This window comes from Thermobia domestica, chromosome 13 (assembly GCF_964235325.1).
Source record: "Thermobia domestica chromosome 13, izTheDome1.hap1.1, whole genome shotgun sequence".
Classification (NCBI taxonomy): domain Eukaryota; kingdom Metazoa; phylum Arthropoda; class Insecta; order Zygentoma; family Lepismatidae; genus Thermobia; species Thermobia domestica.
The window spans coordinates 8,638,891-8,662,992 of NC_137466.1; the positions used below are offsets into that span (position 1 = coordinate 8,638,891).

A 24,102-nucleotide genomic window follows, 5' to 3' on the forward strand; every position below is an offset into this window, starting at 1 on the left:
AAAGTATTTTAATGTATGAACTTTGTCCTATATCGACTTCTGCTTTAGGCAAAGTAATCTATTTCCTCATTCAGAATTATGCCAAGATAAGTCTTGTTCGCACAGTTAACTATAATAATCAAATAATTAGTCAACAATTACAATAATTTTATAAATCATTATTTGAAAAATGAATAATGGTTTAGCTAAAGAAAATTGTGTTTAAGTTTATATAACTTGGATTTCCTTCACTTCTACAAGAACAGAACGGAATAAATATTTTCCAAACCATTCTGTTAATATACATCTAGGAAGATTAGACAGATGAGAAATATTGAAGAGTTGATCTGATTATACATAAATTCTTATCTGCGTACTTTTAAAAAAATACATTAAGGATTATAAACGTCAAGAAGTAGTTCAATAAATTCATTACCTTTGCTTCCATACTAGGTGACGAGCATATAATTTAAAGTGCTCACCAACTACCTCTGTAAAAATTACTATGGAAATATCGCAGGATTCTGACACACGTATTTTTGGATAGGGCACATATTAGTTCCTAGGTTAAGTCTTGACCTGACTACGGTAGGTCTCATAGTATTGGAGCTATGGACATTTAGATTTCATTTTTTCATGTTTTTGGCAGCCTATAACTCCGAAATGACAGGTTTCTGCATCCAGGTTGGTCTATACCTTTTGTCTTATCTCAGTGTCAAGAATCACCTCCCAAACGTTGTCGGTGTTGTTTGAAACACCCTGTATACGCAATTGTAATTAACTATAACAAAATAGTTACAGTCATGTCCAAAATTATTGTCGCATGACTATAAATATGTTTTTGGAGGAATATAATTTGATAAATTCGCCTGGTATTTCTTATAGTTAGTATGTGTATAATCGGCAAAGACATATATGTGGTAAATTTCATATCAAAAGAGCAGTAAATAAGAACAATAAAACGAAAATAAAATTTTCTTGGCCATTTAGCAACATTTTGTTTTACTCATTCTAAATTTCGTATTTATAATTCTTTTCCTATGAAATTTACCACAAATATACATTTCCCGATTGTACACATAGTATCAGTATTAAAACTACCCTGAAAAATCATTATCAAATTATATTCTTATAAGAAGACAGTTGTAGATATGTGACAATCATTCTGGACATGAGTGTACATAGAAGTAAGTTTCTGTAAAACTGTAACATGTATAATATCCCTGTATATCAAGTAGAATATATTTCCAATGTTTGTACAGAAATCAGAATTCCCTAATGATCTGTCCTAGGATCACTGTTCAGTTTCAGCAACAAACTGTGAAAGAAAATTAGAATGTACCTGAGCTGCTTCGTAACATATCTTCTACTTTAATGTTATCTTCAAATTCATCAGCGTCTTTATCATCATCTTCACTATCGCTTTCAAATCTCCTGCAATTGATAGATAAAAAAAAATACTTGAGAGTATGTCTATAATGTTTAAATTTATTTACAAAATTTAGTAAAAGAAATGCTTTACAAGTTCGACCTGTTAAGTTAAAACTGAATGCTTTAACACACAAAGTTATCATTAGCTATAACAACTCGTTTATAGCTTCTCAAAAATCTGATAATCAAATACCGGTGTTTAAGTGTTGGAGGAAAATTCGTTGTTTGATTTCTTTTTCACAGATTTTTCATTCCTTCAAGATGTATTATATTGTTAACCCCATTACAAGAATAAAAATCAACTCTGTAATATGTATAATAAAGTTAAAATAAAAAATTCTGATGAAAGCGTGTACTATCTAACAGTGTTGGGCAAAATCAATTGAAATCAATTGCAATTGATCAATCAATTGAGAGTAATTGCTCTGAAAATCAATTGCAATTGATTTCAATTTGTAATTGACAATTAATTTCAATTGCAATTGAATTCAATCATAAAATTTGCAATTAAATTTTCGTCAATTGTTAATTGTTAATTGGTCACCAGGCAATTGAAACTTTTAATTGTTAATTGTCAATTGCAAAGGGTGCAATTGAAACATTTAATTGTTAATTGCAATTGACAATTGAAACTTGTAATTGTTAATTGTAATTGTTAATTGCAATTGAAATCAGCAATTAAAACTGAAGATAAGAAAATGTATGTGTATTGTATTGTCCACTTGTTACTGTTTTACATATTTCAAATAAGGTACTTATAAGAAATGCTGGATACCTATCATCCCTTCCCCCCCCCCATGGGAAGAAAGCCGGGAAACTAAGTATTTTTTAAAATATATTATGTTTGTGGTTACTATCCCCCTCGAAAGAACTCTATATGCCCGTCATGCATACAATAGGAATGGGTACCAACGAGTTCGAGCGAGTTTTTTTTAAAAACTCGACTCGACTCGACTCGAAGCAGACATCTTTGAGCTCGACTTGAGATCTCGGCTCGAAAAATTTCCCCCAACTCGACTCGAATTGGGATCGAGTTTTCAGTCGAGTCGAGCCAATTCGAGCTAAATTCTTTGTGTAGTTCCAAGTACTACTATCTTCAAGTATCCTACATAGACAATATAATTATCAATGATACTACTACTACTACTATAATTAATTATCATTATAACACCGTGTACCTGTATAAACATGGAATATAGGCGGTTTGTATCGTAATACTAAAAATTAGTTGACTGTCGATCTCGGTCGTCAAGAAATCTTCAGGAGGCAAGGACATCGGTCACGAGGTTCTTGGTTTGAGTTCAGGAGGAGCAAGTATTCGGGCTCGAGCCAAAAATTATTAAAAGTTATGGGACTCCAGCCAAACATGTTCAAAACTGCTCGACCCGGGTTTAGGGTTGTCAACAGCTCAAGCGGATCGCTCACAGCTTATTCACTTATCGAGTCGAACCGAGAAGTGAGCCGAGCCAACAGCTCATCCAATCGAGCCAGCTCGAGCCGATGGCTCACACGAGCCGAGCCGAACCGAGCTGATTGCTTACCCCAACCGAGCCGGTTCGAGCCATCGGCTCAGTTAAGCTGACTCGAATCCAGCCTATGGACTCGTTTCAACGGAGCCGGTTCAAGCCATTGGCTCAATTGAACTCAGTCGATGGGTAATCCCAACCATGCCAGTTCAAGCTGTACGCTCAGTTGAACCGATCCGAGTCGGTTGACATCACTATTCCGGTTGGGCTTCTACTTTGGCTAAAAAATTGGACCGTGCAGTTCTCAGCCTTGATGGTAAGAATTACAAAAAATGATGTGAAATCTTTAGTTTTACGTCCCACGATTATGCTGGTTAGGCTAAAGGAGACGGTGATGATATGAAATGAATGAAATGAAGAAAGTGGGAGGAAACGGGGGAACCCCGAGAAAATCCACGAGCACGGTGTTTGTCCACCACAAAGTACAAACTGCGCGAGCTGGGATCGAACCAGGACCTCAAGCACCGGAGGTGAACGCTCTACCACTGACTCACCGCGCCAACTGGTAAGAACTACAGTATATACTTATATTGGTGCTCACGGCGTCATTAACTTGTTCCGCCACCAACGAATTTCAAGGTACTTTGTTTTGCATCTTTTGTGCGTGTTTTGTGTCGCTTTATGCGCCTATTCCCACATTTTGTGGATCACCGGAAGTGGGTCAAAATGGGCCTACAAATATGGCGGAACAAGTTATTGCTCTTCCGCCACCAATGAATTTCGAAATCGTTTCCTTCACATCGTTTTGTGCCGTTTTGTGCGTCTACTTCCGTTTTGTACGTCGTGGGATATGGGTTAAAATGAGTCCCCAAGGTGGGACGAAAACGACCAAGAGTTCCGCCACTATTAAATCTCGAGGTTAATTTCACATCGCGTACCCTTTTGTACGTCTATTTCGACGTTTTGTGCGTCACTGGAAGACGGTCAAAATGGGCCTCAAAGGTGGGACGAAAATGGCCCACTGCTCCGCCACTACCGAATTTCCAGGTTCTTCCTTTCGCATCAACTAGTGAATGTTTCGTGCCGTTTCGTGCCCTTATTTCCACGTTTAGTGCGTCACCGGAAGTGGGTCAAAATGGGCTTCCAAGATGGGACGAAAATGACCGAGAATTCCGCTACTATCGAATTTCGAGGTCGTTAATTTCACATCGCGTACCCTTTTGTGCGCCTATTTCGATGTTTTGTGCGTCACTGGAAGATGGTCAAAATGGGCCTCGAAGGTGGGACGAAAATGACCGACTGCTCCGCCACTACCGAATTTCGAGGTCCTTCCTTTCGTATCGACTACTGAATTTTCGTGCTGTTTCGTGCCCCCATTTCCACGTTTCGTGCGTCACCGGAAGTGGGTCAAAATGGGCTTCCAAGATGGGACGAAAATGACCCACTGTTCCGCCACTATCGAATTTCGAGGTCGTTAATTTCACATTGCATAACCTTTTGTGCGCGTATTTCGACGTTTTGTGCGTCACTGGAAGACAGTCAAAATGGGCCTCGAAGGTGGGACGAAAATGACCCACTGCTCCGCCACTATACGTACCGAATTTCGTGGTCCTTCCTTTCGCGTCGACTAGTGAATGTTTCGTGCCGTTTCGTGTCCTTATTTTCACGTTTTGCGCGTCACCAGAAGTGTGAAAATGGACCTCCAAAGTGTGACCAAAATGACCCATAGTTCCGACACTGTCGAATTTCTAGGTCGTTTCTTTCGCATCGTTTAGTGATTATTTTTAAAAAAGTTTTCTGTGCCTACTTCCTCGTCTTGTGCGTCACCGGAAGTGAGTTAAACGGGCCTTTAAAGTGGGAGTTAAATGGCTCACTATTCCGCCACTATCGAATTTCGGGGTTGGTTCTTTCGCATCATTTAGTGTGTATTTTGTACCGTTCTGTTCGCCTACTTCCACGTTTTGAGCATCACCAGAAATGCGTCAAAATGGTCCATCAATGTGTGAGAAAATAGAGCCATTGTTCCGCCACTATCGAATTTGGGGGGTCGTTTCTTTCGCATCGTACAGTGCCTGCTTTGTACCGTTTTGTGCTCCTATTTCCACTTTAGTGCTTCTATTTCCACTTTAGTGCGACAACAAAAATGGGTCAAAATGGCCTACAAGTATAGCGGAATAACTTAATGCTGTTCCGTCACCATCAAATGAGGTCGTTTCCTTCACATTTTTTATACATGATTTGTGTCGCTTTGTGCATCAGTGGGAGAGGTCAAAATGAACCTTGAAAGTGGAATGAATATGTCTTTCTCTGCCATATTTGTAGGTCACCTTTGACCCACTTTCGTTGGCCTACAAAACGTGAAAGTATGCGCAGAAACGGTATAAATATGCACTAAACAATGCGAAAAAAGCGACCTTGAAATTCGATACTGGTGGGAGAGTGGATCAGTTTTCTTCCCACATTGAATGCCCATTTTGACCCACTACCATTGAATCACAAAACGTGGAAATAGGCTTACAAAACGGTAGAAAACACGCACAAGGCGATGTGAAGGAAACGACCTCGAAATCGTTCCTGACGGAACAGCATTAACTTGTTCCGCCATATTTGTAGGATAACATTGACCCATTTCCGGTGACGCAGAAAACGAGGAAATAGGCGCACAAAACGACACAAAAATGGAAATTTAGCTTAATTACATGGAAATTTTAAGTTTGTAAGCTTAATTATATGGAAAATTTTATACATTTTTCCTTTACGTTGGTCTACTTTACGTTGATTTGAGACTTTTAACTTTAATCATTTTTCCACTGAAAAGTATGTATAATTCAACAAGTTGATTTGATTTTGAGTTGATTTTGGGGTTTAACGTCCCGGTCAGCAGCGAGGCTATATGAGACATGGACCTACTGATTAACGTGGAATCCGAACCACATGAGCTCCCGCCGGGAATCGAACCCAGGTCTTCCACGCCAAAGGCGCGTACGCTAACCGCTTAGCCACGGAGGAGCTCTATAATTCAACAACGAAATAATTATTAGTTATAATTATAATAATTATCTATATAATTGAATTCATTGTAATTTGGTCCATAACAAACACTTTACCATTTCATACTAGCTGTTATGCCCGTTCTTCGAACGGATCAGATAAAATATCAATGTAAACAAACTGAACAACGGGAGAACAATTAAGAAACATTTCTAACATTGGATATATTTTGTGTGAATATATATCCAACAACGTATATATGTTTTCATTGGGAAGGCTGATGGGGGCTGAATTTGAACGTAAACACTATCGGGGGTGTCACTATAGGTCTGAGCAACCCCGATAAATATGGATTCGACACAAATTCTACTACCTTTACATGTCCTGGTGAACGCCCCCTCAGATCCCCTTGGTTCGTATTGTGAAAAAATCTCCTCTGGCCCCCACCAACCCCCAACCAATACCGCGAAAACTATGAATGTGACACTAACATCTGCCATTTTCTACTACTTTTTACATATGCCGGTAAATGTCCCTATAATCCTCTGGTTCCAATTTTGAAAAAAAAAAAAAAAACAATGCCTCTGGCCCGCAGCCGATGGGGGCTGTATTTGGAAGTCAACGCCTGTGGAAGTATCACCATTCATCTCAGCGACAGCCAAAACTATGGATTTGACACTAATATCGGTCACTTTCCATTATTTTTACATGTCTCGCAATTCCCCACCCCCGGTGACTCCCGGCCCGCATACAAAGGTGGCTAAATTTGAAAATCATCGCTAATGAAAGTATCACCATTGATCTCAGCCTCCGCGAAAACTACGGATTTGACATCGGTCATTGTGGATTATTTTTACATGTTTCGTGATCCCCGTTATAATGCCCCCGTTTCTTATCTGATGGGGGCTAAATGTGAAAGTAAATGCGGTCTTGAGTTTCACCAATCAGCTCAGCTACCCCGAAAACTATGAATTTGACATTAATATCGGTCATTTTCGATTATTTTTTTTACATGTCTCGGAATTCTCCCCTCTGGTGACCCAAGGCCCACATACAACGGTGGATGAATTTGAAAGTCATCGCTAATGGTAGTGTCGCCATTGATATCAGCAACCGCGAAAACTATGGATTTGACACTAATATCGGCATTTTGGATTACTTGGACGTTTCGGCATTCCCCCCCCCCCCTTCCGTTGACCCACGGCCCGTAGCCGAATACGGTGAATTTGGAAGTTAATGCGATCGGAGTTTCACCATTGATCTCAGCGACCGCGAAAACTATGAAATCGACACTGATATCGGTCATTTTCTACTACTTTTACATGTCCCGGTAAACGCCCCCCTGAGACCCCCTGGTTCGAATTTTGTTGAAAACGCTTTGCCTTGGTGTGGGACCTAGACCAAGGTATCTTTGACCAAAATTTGGTAACTCTCGGTCGACTTGTCTGGTCCCCAGGCCGGTCCCGGTAAACGTCCCCTGGAGACCCCCTAGTAAAGAATTATAAAAAACCTCTTCGTCTTGGTCTGGGGCCTAGACCAAGCTACCCGTGACCAAATTTTGAAAAGTTTCGGTCCACTCGTCTCGTCCACAGGCCGCACAAAGATAGACAGATAGACACACGAACAAACTCTTTCTTATTTATATTAGAAAGGTCAGATCCGCCGTTATTGTATTAGTGCGGTGCTTGAGCTATTGATCGTAAAAATTCAAACTCCGATGAGTGATAATTTTATAGGCTTGTTTTATTACAAGTTTAAACTCTTTAGTCAGTAGAGAAGAGGGCGTGAATCATGGGTCAGAGTTGATGACAATGGGTTTTGGTGGGTCTGTGGGTCACAGTGGGTAAGAGTGGTTTATGGTGGGTGGTGGGTCAGAGTGGGTCACGGTGGGTCGTGGGTCACGACGAGTGGTGAGTCAATTGGTCTTGGCTAAAGTTTTCATTGCCCCATGCCCTCTCTGAACTACAGTGTTGAAAATTAATCAGTGAAAATCAATTGCAATTGATCAATCAATTGAAAGTAATTGCTGTGGAAATCAATTGCAATTGAATGAATTGCCAATTAATTTCAATTGCAATTGAATTACAGAATTCAATTGCAATTACTTTCCACTGCAATTACTTTCAATCAATTGATCAATTGCAATTGATTCTCCTTTTTTAATGGCCAACTGCAATTAACAATTAACCATTACTTATTTCAATTGTTAATTGCAATTAACAATTAATCTGTAAATTTAATTGTTAATTGTTAATTCAATTGAAATTTGCCCAACACTGCTATCTAATAAATAAATGCGTTACAGATTCGGCAAAGTATCTTTGCCTTCATCAGACACATTATGGAATGCAATTTTTAAGACTACAGATTATATATCTCAGAAAATGAGAGGAGGCCATATTTAGGAACTAGTAAGATCCTTCCTTTCAATAACTTTTAATTGATTTTAATTAATTAGTTTAGCTTTCAAGTGAAAGTAGAATTATTAAAATCTGCAAACATGAAATCAATTAAAAATTGTTAAAAATGAAAACTTTCTTTAAAGCACAAGAAAGAAAATTCCCTGTCCATACAGTTTTATTTTTATCTGTTTCTTATGCAAAACTAATATATCAGAAAAAAAAACATCAACTTGTGTCAAATTGTACAGTCTTGAATAAAGTAATTCATAGAATCGTCCCAAGCAGATGCAATAACGTTTGACTAGTATGAAAATATATATACTTAGTCTAAGCTTTTATGTCCTCGCCTTTTTATTTCACCCAATGTTACAACGGAATTTTAGTTTTTGAATTTGGATTTATGTTGATCAAAATCAAACAAATTTTAAAGAATCAAAGTGCATTTCCTTTTAAGTAGTAACTATACACGTACTTCAAATACAGCAAAGTGAACAATTTTCGGCACTGAGAATAGAGAATTTATTGTAGATAAACCAGTTTGGTTTTATACACGAAAACACATTCATAGAAATAAAGTGTTATACTTACACTTTTGAAGCTCGCTTTTTCTTAAAGTCAGTTTTAAATTTTCCTCGACTGCAATCTTCATGATACCTGAAATAGAAACAGTAGTAATCAACATCATATTTAAATAAAATAAAGAACGAAGTCATACTTTCAACTTAAGATACAACATTACAATTCAACTCTTATTTTCTTTATTTCTTAAAGTTTCTGCTGATAGAATTTTCGATTTTTAATGGTGTTTTTTCTACCTCAATTTTTGAAAAAATACAGTTCTGTATAACATGAATGTTTGATCATAAAACCTGTTAATTATCTACCTTACGTATAACAGAATTCGAGAAGTCACTAGCACTTTATTTCAACCAATACAGGTGGCATAATTAACATACATTGAATTCTATTATTGATAATGGTATCTAATACCGTAGTATCATATAAACCACTTCCACAAAAATTTTCATGTGGATAATAACTGTTAATAGTCATTCACACAAACGAACAACTTCAAACTTTGAAAATCATCTTCCTTTATAATCAGTACGGACTGCTCTACATGTTTCCTGTAACAATGGTGCTGCTTTTATTTTGCCAACAATGGACAGAAAGAATAAGTGAAAAAGACATTGTTAAAAGAAGCAAAGATAAACCAATGCATTTCGGCTACAATAGAAACAAGAAATGGCATTATCGGATCTGATTGGTTACTGGCTTCATCAACAGTCTTCTGCAGAAAAGAGAGAGAAAAAAAAAACTACATGCAATGGGAACATACCACCTACATGAACAGAAACAAATACACAATTTTAATTTTACAGAAAGAGTACTGAGTCAAACTTAGAATGTAACAATATATCTGCCTTAAAGTTACATGGAAGTACAAGTAATGACTTACAAGAAGAACCATCATTATATATGAGACAATAACGTAAATTAAATCCGTTGCTTATTAATAAAACAGCAGTATTGAGCTACGAATGATTTACGCTACAAGCTCAGAACAACATTTCGACCTCTTGTGAATGATTAAGGATTTAGAACTTAGATTTCTGGACTTTTGGCATCTATGCCCGTCACGTTTGAGAGATGACGTCCCTCGGCAAGCACATTATCTGGGAAAAGGGAAGGAGGAAAGCGGCCTGGAACCTATATCCTAGGTACAACCCCGGCATTTGCCTGGTGTAAATGAGGAAAACCTCATTCAGGATGGCTGGTCTGAAAAAGCTTTTTACACTTCTTTCGACCGAGTGCCCTTACCGGGAATCGAACTCGGGACCACTTACACCAAAGGCGAGAGCGTTAGCGACTACGCAACGCGGGGCCACTTGTGAATGATCAAAGAAAACAGTTCATACACAAGAAATAATCTAAAATAGGAAAACACTTTCACCTGAATTATAGGTATTCTTTGTTCAAGATGTGAACATTACAATAATACTGTTACTGAAAGGACAAAAACAATTTATTCGTTTGTTTGCTAGCGTTTCTAAGTAAATCAGTGTTCTTATCATTGACGATCTCATCGTCAAACGCGAAATTACATAATGCTTCAAGACGCATTCCTTGTTGATCATATTTACGACATATCTTAATGACACTGTTAAAGCCATGAAGGTAGAGTTTAAATACTACAATATTTAGTGTCATAAAGAAAGACGTACTTTACCAATCTCGTATTGGTAATCAGTTTTTACGAAGGAATTGCTTGACACAGAAGTTAGTTTTATATCTGAAGTTAATAGTCTTTCAGTAAACATTGAGGAAATATAGTGTGTTTGATGTGGTGCAGGGAATTTGCGTATGCGAGGAACACACAAGACCATGAAACTCCCAACTCACAAGCAAAAAACAAGACCATAAAACTCCCATTAAATATCTAAATAAAAATCACATCAAATTCACACAACAGCACGCAAACGAAGCATACCTTACACAATTCAGAACTTCAAACATTTCTCTAACCAAATTCAAAAAAATAATAAAGCCAGCTACAGATAGAAGTGAGCAACGAAACAGATCGTCATCTGGGTTATTTCAGGTCTAACACTAACACTATAGACGACATCAACGAACTAAAGAAATCAACAGAAACTTCTATCTTATTAACACCCGTATTTTTCTCTATTACAAAATTAGACATCCAGAACCACATTCCATACATCAAAATACATAACAATCATACATAGTTTACTTTAAAATAAATAGTTTGGATTCTGCTTTTTGCAATTTCTCACGATATTCAGATACAAAAGAATAATATCTACACAAAACAGAAGAAATAAGTTACAGGCCACTGCAGTAAAATTTTTCGATCCTTTTTCTTTAATTCATACCATACTGTAGTTATTACTTAACATTAAAATTATAAATAGGCATTATCGGTAAACTAGGTATGAAGAAAACTCTCACCGATGGCAAGCTACCCTCCTTGTGGATCTGTTCATAAGAAATCTCTTACGCCACATTATAGGGTCCCTAATAAAATATTTCTTCATAATAAAACAAATGAACAAGATTTGTATGCAAAAATTGACCCGATCCACTTACTTTGTGAATTCTCACCGAAGTCATATTTTCCTACTACAGTACAACTCTCTCGCGAACTTCACGAAAATCTCTAATTACAATTACAAATGTATTCCTCTTTCCTCTCTCTACATTCTATTATTTTTTTTCCCCCTAATTTTCTTCACTTGTTTAGGCAGTAGTCCCTATATATGTTTGTGTCAATACTGGCTTTTTTAAGTTTTATCATCATAACTGAACTAGATCAGCAAACAAACAACAGCTTATACTTTATTTGCATTTCCTTTCAGACAATTTTTCAAAGGCAATGTTACATCATTACGGCAATTCTTTTTATTTCCTAGGCAAAACATTTTATATTTCTCATTCCTTAATTCTCATTAGCTTTTCGTTTAATTTAATCTAATTCCTATCGATTCTAAATTGTGATCATTTTGTTTTATCTCTCTAAGATTATCTGTTCCTCCCTTCTAATATAATGTGTGTTCATGTTCCTATAATTTTCCTTTTGCTCTTTTTCCCTTCACTTATATTCGCAACACTGTTGTTCTCAAGTTACTCTCCTCTCAGAGTTCCGAATGGGAGATATTTCACTTGGGAGTTTTTCGCGCTGTGAAAGTGTATTGTACAGTCAGAAACAAAATTAAGTATAGGTTGGAGGTATACGAATTTATACCAAGAAATGATAGTATACTTAAAACTATCTCTGACTGTACGGTTTTTTTTTTTTTTTTCTGGTTTTGCTAGAATCTACGAAAAGTACTGCTGTAATTCCTATTTGCTTTTCAGACAACAGTATCTCACGCCTCCAAGCATGCCTGGTACTAGTCAAGCTGCTGTACCAATCACTATAATTTTGATCAACTTAATTACTAAAACAATTTCCGAATTCTTTCAAGGAAAAAACTGTTCGGTTACTCCATTTATACCAACTCGTAAGAGGTATTTCCTCCTAGCCATAATTGCTTCCCACATCGCTCTAAATTTCAATGTAGTGCCCAATCTTTCTCAACTAACACAAGTGTTTTATAGAGAGTCTTTATTATGTAGTTTAAAATACAACTACTTAATAATTATTGAAAATAACCAAGAAATGGAATTTGCTTTACATCATTATAAGGAAAAATCTTCAAAAATTACAAAATCAAAGACAGAGTCAAAGAAATCAACTTGGCTGAAATAACATTCAAGTTAAACAATGTCTCATATGAAAACAACTATCCTCACTAATTGGGATCTATATTTAATAAACATGAATTTAGAAAAGCCGAAAGGTTGAAAAGTTACTTTTAAAATGTACAGTTTGTTCAAAAAAATCCTGCCAACCACTTCATTTGAGAGATGTAGCCTCTTAACTGTACGCAAGACATTCAGTATCTCGGATTAAAATATAGAATTTTAATAGCTAAAAATGATTCAGATTACTTTATTTACTTTCACTTATGGATAAGAGTGTAAGACATTTTTTTAGAGACGTGGATAGCAGACTTTCTGGAACAAGACTGTACGAATTATTATTATTATTATTATTATTATTATTATTATTATTATTATTATTATTATTATTATTATTATTATTATTATTATTATTATTAATGATATTTCAGGTATACCATTCATCATGGTAGCTTTCTGCATCTCTTCTTCCTCGTGAAGCACTACGTTGATGACCATAATCTCTTCTGGAATATTCGAATCTGCAAACACCAAGATGCGTAAATTTTATTGATAAATAATCTGCAATATACCATCTAAGAATCTAATTAATTTTACTAAATTGAATTAATATAAAGGTGAGAACACATATCTCTTTTCTATTTTTAAACCTCTATTTCTATATTTTGTTAATTTATTTCGAGAAAAAGTTAACTAACTTGAGCACAGCTTTTAGCAGCTTACGGAGAATTACGCTCTAAGTTAACTACCTACACATAATAATATTCTATCATTAGTTCTGAAGCGATCAAAGTTCTAGCTTTATCAAGTGTAATAGACTAATAGCTTTTTTTAATAGGAAGGTTCCATGTTCAAATCCCGCTGTCGAACTTTCTGCTGAAGTACTAGCAGACAAATGCCGGAATAGTACCTTTAAATTAAGCAGGTCCCAGTCAACTTTCTTTTCACTGTTGCTGTTCTTCTTGGTTAATAATTGTATACATCCGATACAAATTGGTCTCGTAAGGAAGTTTGATAAATGCATACAAAGGCCGGCCAAAAATAAATACAATAGTTCGGTAATAGTAAGGACAAGAGAAACGAAATTTTGTAGGTAGAAGCATTGGTCCTTTACCACTTAACTTATACCTAATTTGTATTTCTTGTTGCTGCATGGATGATCAACGTCACACCCTACTTCGTCAGCATGCAGTGATTTAATTCCTCTACAAATCTGAGGAGAACATCGATTCACAGTAAGCTGTCATCACGGTGTGTTGATTGGAACATTCACGACCACCCATGATCAGCTAGACTGTCAATCATCACAACTGTTGAAAATGCATCACACATTGAAGAATTCATCCAGATGGACAAACGCATCAACACGACACAGATCATGCACCACACAAGAACGGCGAAAAGATCTGCGTAAACGCTAATATTGATCTCAAGATTGGGATACAGAAAAAAAAATGTGTTAAATGGGTTCCATGAGTCTTGACAAGGGAGATTATACACACAGGAAGAACATGCGAGATGATCCCTGGGAATTGTCCTAAATGATCTCATGGAGTCATCAAGTGTGATGAAACCTGGTGGTTTAATTTCATTTCCGAGAACAAAAGGCAGTCGATGGAATGGAGAAATTCAGGAGCTCCGCCTAGAAACAAGCCGGGACTTGCCATATCACACAACAAATTGATAGCGATTTTTATACTTTTCCTTGAAAGTGAAAAGACCATTACCGAAGAATGACATCATTCGTACTTGGATAAGCTGTAGCGTAGCCTATGAACAAATAAGTAAGTTTCGTTTCACAGTCTGAAACTACAATAAACTTCCAAATCGTGGGAAATCAATACTCAAACTTGTAGTAGTACATGTATAACTACTGGTTGCAATAGATTAATAGGATTAAAGATAGAACCTGTTCCTCGGACACTGAATCCGTATCATTTTTTTCTTTTTTTTTTTAATGGCTAGAAAAGGTTGAAACTAAAAGTAATATGTGAACCAATTCTGGATTAAATAGATGGTTAAGGGAGGAGATAGAACCTACTTTTAGTAAGCTGAATCGATTGCATAAAACTACATATCGATTCGCTTACAGTTTTTGCTCTACGGTAATCATTATTGAAACCGGAAGTAGTAGTAAATTTCAACCGCTTTCCGTTTTAGTAGTGTTCTGGGTTGTGATGGTATGTACTCTTAAAACCCAGAATCAATTGCAGAAAACTGCCTATCGCTATCTATTACCATTTTTGTTCTACGGCAGTAAATGTTGAAATCGGAAATAGTTATTTTGAACCACTTCCAGATTGAATAGATGCTTAATGTAGAAGGTGGAACCTATTCTTGAAAAGCTGAATCAACTGCAAAAAACGCTTCTCTGTATCCCTTATTGTTTTTGGTATGTCGACCGACGGACGGACAAAGCCGCTCTATAAGACTTTCGAGACTTATGCCTAGCATAATTTGGAAGTCTAAAAAAGCAAGAGTTACACGCAAAGGAAATCAAGTTGTCTCACAATAACGCAAGACCGAAATGCTGCATTCATGGCATTTCAAAAGATTGGCCAACTGGGATGGACAGTGGATCCACAACCTCCATACAGTACTAACCTAGGGCCATCAGATTTCTGTGCGTTTGGACAACTTGAAAAAACAGTTTCGAGATGACAATGAATTCATTGCATGTGTAAAAAGTGATGTAATGACCAACCCCAAGAGTTTTATAAACGTGATTCGTGTCATGGAAATAAAGATGCTGCAGCACTATGAAAAAAATCATATATTGAGCAACATTTCCAAAGAACTAAGAGGATCAATGTTTCAAACTACAAAATCTCATTTTTCCAGTGCTTGTAATTACCAAGCTACAGTTGATTGTGAGTTACGTTCTGACCGGCCTTTGTATGTGCTTAAAACACAGTATCTACAAGGAAACCTATATATATAGGGCATATGAACTTGTAGTGGCTACTATCATACTCCAGAAGCTAAGGAAAGAGGGCATAATATAGTTTTTACTAAATAGGAAAGGTCGTTTTGCCCATCTATGTTGGCCACTACGGTATATAACACAATAAATGTAGCAGCCTGAATTAAATAAAAGCTGACATTCATATTTATTGATATCATAAAACTACATTCAATCGTAGTTATGGTTGTTTAAAATGAAGTATTTTACTCCAGTGTTGGCTTCGCGGTGTGTAGTTTGAGGAACATGAATTTAGACTATTGTTCCTGATTTATTTCTTTATTTGTATTATTTATATGACAGTTTGTTCTGTATCTTGTTCTGTTCTGTGTTCCATGAATGTGGTTTTAGCAAAGATCAAGATTTCTACACGATCAATATCTATAAGTACGACAACGAGGTTGGACTTGTAGTTACTGATGAAGGTACAGCAAATTCTCCGAAACTGTTCAGTGACTACGCCAGACTTGGAATATTTTCAAATTCCTTTAACACTTATCCTTATTTGATGCATTTTGTGTTCATGTTTCATTCAGTTAATTCACCTTTGAGACAGATTTTCCATATGTAACCGTGTATTTGGCAGCTGATATTTGGTTGACGTGTTCATTCATGTTCTAGTAATCAAGGCTGGTGGTGGAGAAATATCCCATTAATACTAATTATATTTAACTGCTAGGTATTTCTGAAGGCGGAGGCAATTGTTCTTTATACTTAACATTTCAGTCATGTTACACTTAGTTTTGGGGAAACTAAGAAAACTTTCTTCTTTTTCTTATAGCACATCCCCTCAAGGCGAATAGAAAGAAAGTTGTGACTCGGTAAAGTAAAACTATCAGCATGCGAGGTTCTCTCTTTGAGATTAAAAGTGAGAGAATTGAACCCAAAATCTTACAATAAAAGAGTGTGGTTCCAAGATTAAAATATATGAGATTACGATGCCCAAGGATCGAACAAGTTATCCAGTTTTAACTGGTTGGCATCTAACTATTTGTAGAACCGCCACTGTTATATGAATGGCGTCCAGTTATCGTGGGAGATAACACTAAAGAATTGTGTATATCCATTGTGGGCCAGAAGCGCAAGGATCGAACCACGGATGGTACAGATATAAAGAATGAACTTTCTGTTGTATGAGCTGTACTAGTCGTAGTGGAGTCTCGTTCTAAGCTGTGATAAGTGATGTCGACCCAGTTTATTGTTATTACCAGTTATAAACTATTCGTCTTTTTAACACATTACGCTTCTTGTTGTCTGTTGAAGTTTCGTGTCCCATTTCGGCATCGAAGCTATGATACGTAGTCCTACAGTTTAAGATGGAATCCGAACCACCATAATGAGTTTAGATTATCAGTGTTCTCCCACCGAGTAACTAACCCAGGACCCATGCCCGAAGTGAACGCACTAACCACTAGAATATTAGGAAGGATTTTAATACATCGCTATCACACAATGTGCATATAGCAGTAAATCACGAGATATTTGTTATAAATTGAAAAAAAAAAAAAAAAAAAAGAAGAAGATTTTAGGAAGACCTAACTATCAATTCGAAGAAAGATACCGATCTCGGTCTAAGTTAAAATTGATTTATATATAAAACTAACTTTCCACTACTAATCAGTTAATTGAACCACATAGGTCTTTGTCTTACCTTGATTTTCTAGAATGATATCCCTCGGCTCTGTTATCACTACGCTTCTCACTCCAGCCTTCATTATCAGGGGCTCCGTACCGGGTATTAGAACTTCTGAAAATATGTTACACTTCACTTAGTTATGCAGTATAAGAGTATTGGCGATATTTCTTATTAGCAATGATCCTAACCATACTATCAGCTGTCAGTTACAAGCTTTGCACTGAACAACAAAATTAATCTTTTTAATACTATACTTTATTGTACCAAGTACGTGTTTCTTACGACTAAGCGCGAATCTGCCGTTGGTTTTTCGTTAGCATCCTGTCTTTTTTTCTTTTTTCTTTTTTTTTTAAGAAAATAGAAAAAAGAAAAATTTACTGATCATTATTATACGTATTAGCTTTATATGAAGTTTAAACGATGGGATTTTGTCTAACAATTTGGCACTGGAAAATCAATACAAAAAGACAATGTTCCTGAAATATTTTTGTATAAACCTATATCATTTTTGGACGTCTGCTACGTCTATCTTACTTATCAACAGTAATCCGACATCATTAGGTATCCAAGGCTGCAAATCATCAACCAACGTAGTGTTTCTCCAATGTCTGTATGGTCGGATGAAAGTTTTCACTATGTTTATCACTGATTTGTCCAAGAGCAACAGCAGAAACGATTCAAAGTGGGAGTGAAGAACATGTATTTTTCAATGGCATGTTACAACCAAAATTACAATCAGACTATAGTAGTTCGTTGACTAACACATCGCAATTGTTTGCTCTCTTGTTTCCGAAAAAAAAAAAAAAAAAAAAAAGTCAGAACAATTTTTTGAAGGAATTTTAGCACAAGAGGGCTTAAAGCTCTAAATTAGGATAGTGAATGAGCTGTCTAATTTGGGGGCCAACTAACACACTGCTTTCATTTTGGCTTTGCTCAACGCAGAGAATTTCTCACGTAAATAAATAAAACCAAGTCCAATCTTTGTCCATTGAAATGACGAAAGACTTCTTCAAAAATGGACTTAAATTTTTCAGTTATACGTTCAATGGTTATGTCCTGGAGGCTAAAGGACTGATGCTAAGAATGAGTGAAATGGTACAATGAAGTAAGTGGGAGAAGAAAAACTTGATCAATCCAAATGTAATAAGTGGTGGTAACAAAATATCTTTCAACTTCACTGATGGAGCATTTACTACGTTTGCACCTTGATACTCTATCATTTCCTTGAAGGATTATTGTCCTACTGTTTTTCTTGTGTTACTTTTGTTCATATATCCCAGTATGTTACGTAGTACACAAATCCATTATCATCTTATGACAAAATATACTTATAAATATCAATCAATGAATGTCTTTAACATGCAAAACTTCAAGACATTTTAAAATAAACCTTTAATGTTCCACTTCATAGTTTGTCGTCTGTTTGTTACTAACTTTCAAAATTTGATTGGGAAGTTGAATATTTGGTCTAGGAATTAATTCGTGCGGGTGGACAAGAGATGGCGCAACGAACGGAGCGTCCCACAGTTCCGTGTATCCACACATGTGTTGCAAACCCCTGTCATCGCGTATCGTTCGTAGTATAGGGCAGTGGATTAAAGCGTCAACAACACCAGTTTGTAGTTAAGTGAACATGGCGCAATTTGTGCCTGACAAAGTGTTTTTGCGGGGTGTCCTGCTGCATTACTTTAACATGCAGAAAAGTGCGACTGAAAGTCATCGTATTTTGGTGGAAGTGTATAGTGACCATGCTCTAGCTGAGCGAACGTGTCAGAAGTGGTTTGCACGGTTTAGAAGTGGTGATTTCGGCTTGGCAGACCAAGAGCGAGCTGGACAGCCAAAAAAATTTCAAGACGAAGAATTGACAGCATTGCTCGAGCAGGATTCGTGTCAAACGCAGGAACAACTTGCAGCAGCATTAGGCGTTGATCAAACAACAGTCTCTAAACGCTTGAAAGCCATGGGAATGATTCAAAAGATGTCACATTGGGTTCCACATGAATTGAAAGACAGAGACGTTGAAAGACGAAAAACCATTTGCGAATTGCTGCTTCAACGACAGAGCAGAAAGGGGTTTCTGCATCGAATTATTACGGGTGATGAGAAGTGGATCCATTACGAGAACCCTAAACGAAAAAAGGCCTGGGTGAAACCAGGTGAACCAGGTCCATCACAACCAAAACGAGATATTCACTGTGCAAAGGTTATGCTGTGCATATGGTGGGATATGAAAGGTGTGGTGTACTATGAGCTGCTGCAACCGGGTGAAACTATGAATGGAGAACGTTATCGACGACAATTAATGCGTTTGAAGCAAGCTCTGGCCAGAACACGACCAGAATGGGAGAACAGACATGATAAACTTATTGTTCAACATGATAACGCTCGCCCACATGTCGCAAAACCGGTCAAAACCTATTTAGAAAATGTCGGATGGGAAGTTTTACCCCACCCGCCGTATTCACCAGACGTTGCTCCTTCGGACTACTACTTGTTCGATTGCATGAACAACGATTTGATTGGACAGCGGTTTACTTCTTCAGAAGATATCGAAACATGGGTCTCTGACTGGATCGCTTCCAAGGATGAGGACTTCTTTCGCCACGGAATCCGTACATTGCCTGACAGATGGGCGAAAGTGGTGGCTAGCGATGGACAATATTTTTCTTAAGGTATTTATGTATTTTGTGTTTGTACTACAGCTTCAATGTGTGCGTACCAACCGCACGAATTAATTCCTAGACCAAATACTTTGTGAAAGCTTACTAGTTAATTGTAGAAAAAGATATTAAAAATGGGGTCATCCTAGGCGATACTCGTTTTAAAACGAAATGAAAAAATTATCTCAGTTTATCGTTCAACGATTATGAACAACTCTCGTGAAATTGCACAAGATTTCAAGACAGATTTTCGCTTCCAAAGCTCAGATGCCATGTCTTTACGGAGGCAAGTGATGCTTACCTTTTAGGGCTTTTTGAAGATACCAACCTGTGCGCTATTCAATCACAGTCAGTCACAATCATACCTAAGGACATCCAACTTGCAAACCGTATTCGTAGAGAACGTGCTTAAGTTTTAAATTTTACCACTTGTTTTGGTTTGCTTCAATAATAATATAATTTTTGCTTATGATTAAAGAAGTCTTTCTAAACACATACTGTCGAACAAACAAATTCATGCTAACCATAGTATCAACAATTTCTTGTTAACATGTAAGTACATTGATTATTTGGTCAGCTCATGAGATGTATATTTTGCGTGTCTGTAAATTATTTATTTATTTATTTGCTTGATTTGCATAACAAGCTACAGATTCCGAGAGAACTAAATCTTTAAAACACAATAGAAAGTAGAGAACTGCGGTTTAGGGGTCAAAAATGCTTCTGTAAGCATCAAAATACATCACATGAGCTGTACCACTTTCCAATTGAAAACATAAAATGAAACACATGCATGTAGATATTATTTATTTCTTGCCAAATAAATAGTAAGACACCAAAGTTGGTGAAAACTAAATAGCTTCAGTGTAGGAGGTTTAGAAGTGAACTAATAATTTTCAAATTTTATAACCAATTTTAGTTTCCTGTAAGTCATATGCACTCGACTAGAGACTTCTTTTTCTAGAGAGAAAAAAAAAATCAAACTTTAGCTTTGCACAATAAACAAAAAACAAACAAACAAAAAAAAAGTCTTGGCTAAACGTCTAGTGACGAAAAAATACATCTCTGTAAACATCTAAAATATTCGACTTCGAGGGGTTGGTAAGCTATATTAAGGTTTTAAAGAAAAGACATGTTCATTCAATCAACAATGTTATCACAAAAAGGATAAAAACTGCGAAAGTGTCCATGTACTGTATTGACTAAGTGTTGTGTGTCAAACTGACGATGGTTTCATTTGTTCTTTCAGTGGTAGATGTATAGAGGTACTGGCTGTTCAATATCAGCAATTTCATGTAGGGTGGTCTTTTAGATACTGGTAAATATGAGTGAAATGGGTGAGTAGCTTAACTTTCTAACCACAAGAGTAATATTTTCTTTTCCACTGTGGAAGTAGAAATTGAAACATCCAGTAATCTACATTTCCAATACAATCTTCATCTGTCTCTTTTCAGTACGATTTTTGTTTTCCACTGAAACTAAACTTCATATCTTCATATTTTTCGATCGCTAACAGAGGGTCCTCGAGCAAATAAAAATGTAGAAACATTTCTCTAAGTAAATCTACGTACTATTCAACACAAAACACACACCACCAAACTCTGCACAGAACGGACTTAATATGAATATGTATCTTAAACATTCTTCATTGTACAAGCATTTTTCAACGGAAATTTTAGATTAAACGTATTATGTACAATGTATTCAATAAAATTCATCCTAGTTTCTTTAAAACCCTGTAATCTAAAAACCCAGGTATGATAATCAGTATTTTGTCTTAAACTAAAAATCTTAAATAGTTAATCATGTTTATTTGATTAACTTAAGCTTACGGGTAGAAGTATTTATTTATTTGGCCAGGTGGATGGCAAGGATTTTTTTTTTTTAAGACTAAACATTTGGATATTCAAAAGAGTTATGTACAGACCTAGAAATATGAGGCCACGGTGACTCAGAGGTAGAGCTTTCATCTCTGATGCGTGTGGTACCTGGTTCGATTCCAGCTCGCGCCAAGTGGACTTTGTGGTCAACAAAAACCGTGTGCATGAATTTCCTCGGGGCTCTCGTTTGCCTCCATTTTCTTCATTCCACCATTTCGTTTATTATCATTATCAACGTGTTACTTAGCCTTGGAGCATAATTGCGGAACAAATTCAAAAAAGAAACCTAGATATGTGCTTTATGGATCCACTTTATGCTTCTCAAAAAGTTGAATTTATGTCATAGATTAAAATTTACCAAACTTATTTCTTCAAACATTACTTATTGCTAAATTTAAAAATTAACTTGGAAGTATTTTCAGTTTGTAGCCTGTAACGAATAAATTTATTCCAATATAAAATACATATACTCTTACAAATGAAATTATTTAGAATTACGCTACATTGTACAATCACTAGCAAAATATTCTTTGTCAATAATTTACGGTCGAGACAACCAATTGTAATTCAGATTTAATGGACTAGAAAGAAGGTAATTCTATGTGCGTGGAGTTCAGAAGTAGGTCTTATGGAAAGTCAAAGAAAGTATGAGATCGCACTTGCAAACTACGTACGTAGGTAAATGTAGTAATTGCTATTTAAAAAAAAGCCAATATTACAATTAGTAGTGCTGCCTCGTCGATTTATTCTCTGAAATACCACTATATGTATGAGAGAAAATAAGACAGACACGATTTATCATTAAAATTTATTTACAATATTTATGTATATCTTACCTCCAATTATCATTGTTCGGTCTACCTATGGATCGATCCCTAAAAAAAGAAGAAATATATAGTAGATATAGTAGTTACTGTATATGTTAAGTGTGTACGTTTTAATATTAAAATAAATTCCAAAACAGCATAAGGAAAGTAAATTGTACTTTAAAATCCAGATAAAAGATGCAAAGGAACAGTAATAACTTATCAGACTAGAAGATGCGTAATGGCATTCAAGATATACACTACATTACAACTTCTTTGCGCTGTGAAACAAAAATTTTAGGAATATATAAAAAGAAGATCAAAAGATTGCGATCTTGACCAAGAATTTTAGGAAAGGTAAAAGAAAAAAAGTAGATCAGAAGATTGCAATCTTGGCCAAGAATTTTAGGAATGATCCAAAAAAATGAATCAAAAAATTGCGTTCTTGGCTAAGAATCAGTTTTTGGATCAGGGGCTAGAAAATTTTTGAACGGTCCTTAAATCAACTTTTCGCAATTATTTTCTTTTTTAATGGAATAGACATATCATACTGAGTTAGGTGATAATTTGGGTTTGGCTACACTATATATAGTTATCCAGATATAAGACTTACAAGAAAATTTTTGATTGAAATATATTGGATCTTTTGATCCAAAAATATCAGTCAAACCAAGGATGTTATAAAATAGAGGATCTGCCCATATGTAGCTTCATCCTATTAACTCAATGAAGTCGAAAAACAACCGAATATCCGCACGTCTGATTGGCTACTCTCGTTTCCGCCATGAATGTTGTCTCAAAACATTGCGATCTTATTGAGTGGAGTGGGCAGAGTGGGGGGGGGGGCGAAACTGTGACGAATGGCTTCACGATTTTATTGTATAGGCAGATCCTCTATTTTATAACATCCTTGAGTCAAATACTATCGCACTATATATTAATGCAAGGAGGGAACAACCGATTTATTTTACACACCACAATCCTCTGTAGATGCGAATTAAACAACTTACAAAGAGTGAAAAGGTGGCTTGACTGGACCGGGACTCGAACTCGCGATCTCCGGCATACGCATCGGCACGGTATGCCGGAGATCCTGGGTTCGAGTCCCGGCCCAGTCAAGCCACCTTTCTACTCTTTGTAAACTATCGCACTATGTTCAACAAAGTTTGTTCTTCACATGGATTATAGATTTCAATGTTTTAGACAAACCGAAATCTCAACTCACAGGGAAACAAATTCAATTGTTTCTTGTCTCATTAGGAAATTTTAAAGTATACTATTTCGTCAGTTTGATTTTTCTTCTGATCGAAAATAGTAAGTACATCTAAGAGTTACGTTATAATTGAACAGCGTTTTTCTCTAACGCACATTGAAATTCCATGCATTTTTAAAATTTGAAACAAGCTTCCTATGTGCTCCTTCCTTGTAAGTGGTTGTGGTATAACTCCGATCATGTCTACTGGCAATCAAAGAACTTAATTCACAAAATTATATTTTAGCTGGCTATAAAATCAAATTAATATTGATAGTCAAATATTATAAAGAAATGTGTCGTTGGACGTTTGAAAACGATTTATTAAAACACTGGTATGGAGCGTGGCGCTTTACGGATCAGAGACGTGG

The 24,102-nt window shown here is 36.2% G+C and overlaps 1 protein-coding gene across 1 annotated transcript in view; it reads right to left on the bottom strand.

Annotated features, from left to right (window-relative positions):
- LOC145669112 (uncharacterized) overlaps positions 1-24,102 on the bottom strand; it is a 166,687-nt gene that overhangs the window by 20,447 nt on the left and 122,138 nt on the right. The window contains exons 12-16 of the mRNA XM_081737453.1: positions 22,510-22,548; positions 17,149-17,244; positions 12,973-13,056; positions 8,858-8,923; positions 1,322-1,413 (exon numbers count right to left, since the gene is read on the bottom strand). Coding sequence (XP_081593579.1) covers positions 1,322-1,413; positions 8,858-8,923; positions 12,973-13,056; positions 17,149-17,244; positions 22,510-22,548 — 377 coding nt within the window. The remainder of the gene's footprint in view (positions 1-1,321; positions 1,414-8,857; positions 8,924-12,972; positions 13,057-17,148; positions 17,245-22,509; positions 22,549-24,102) is intronic.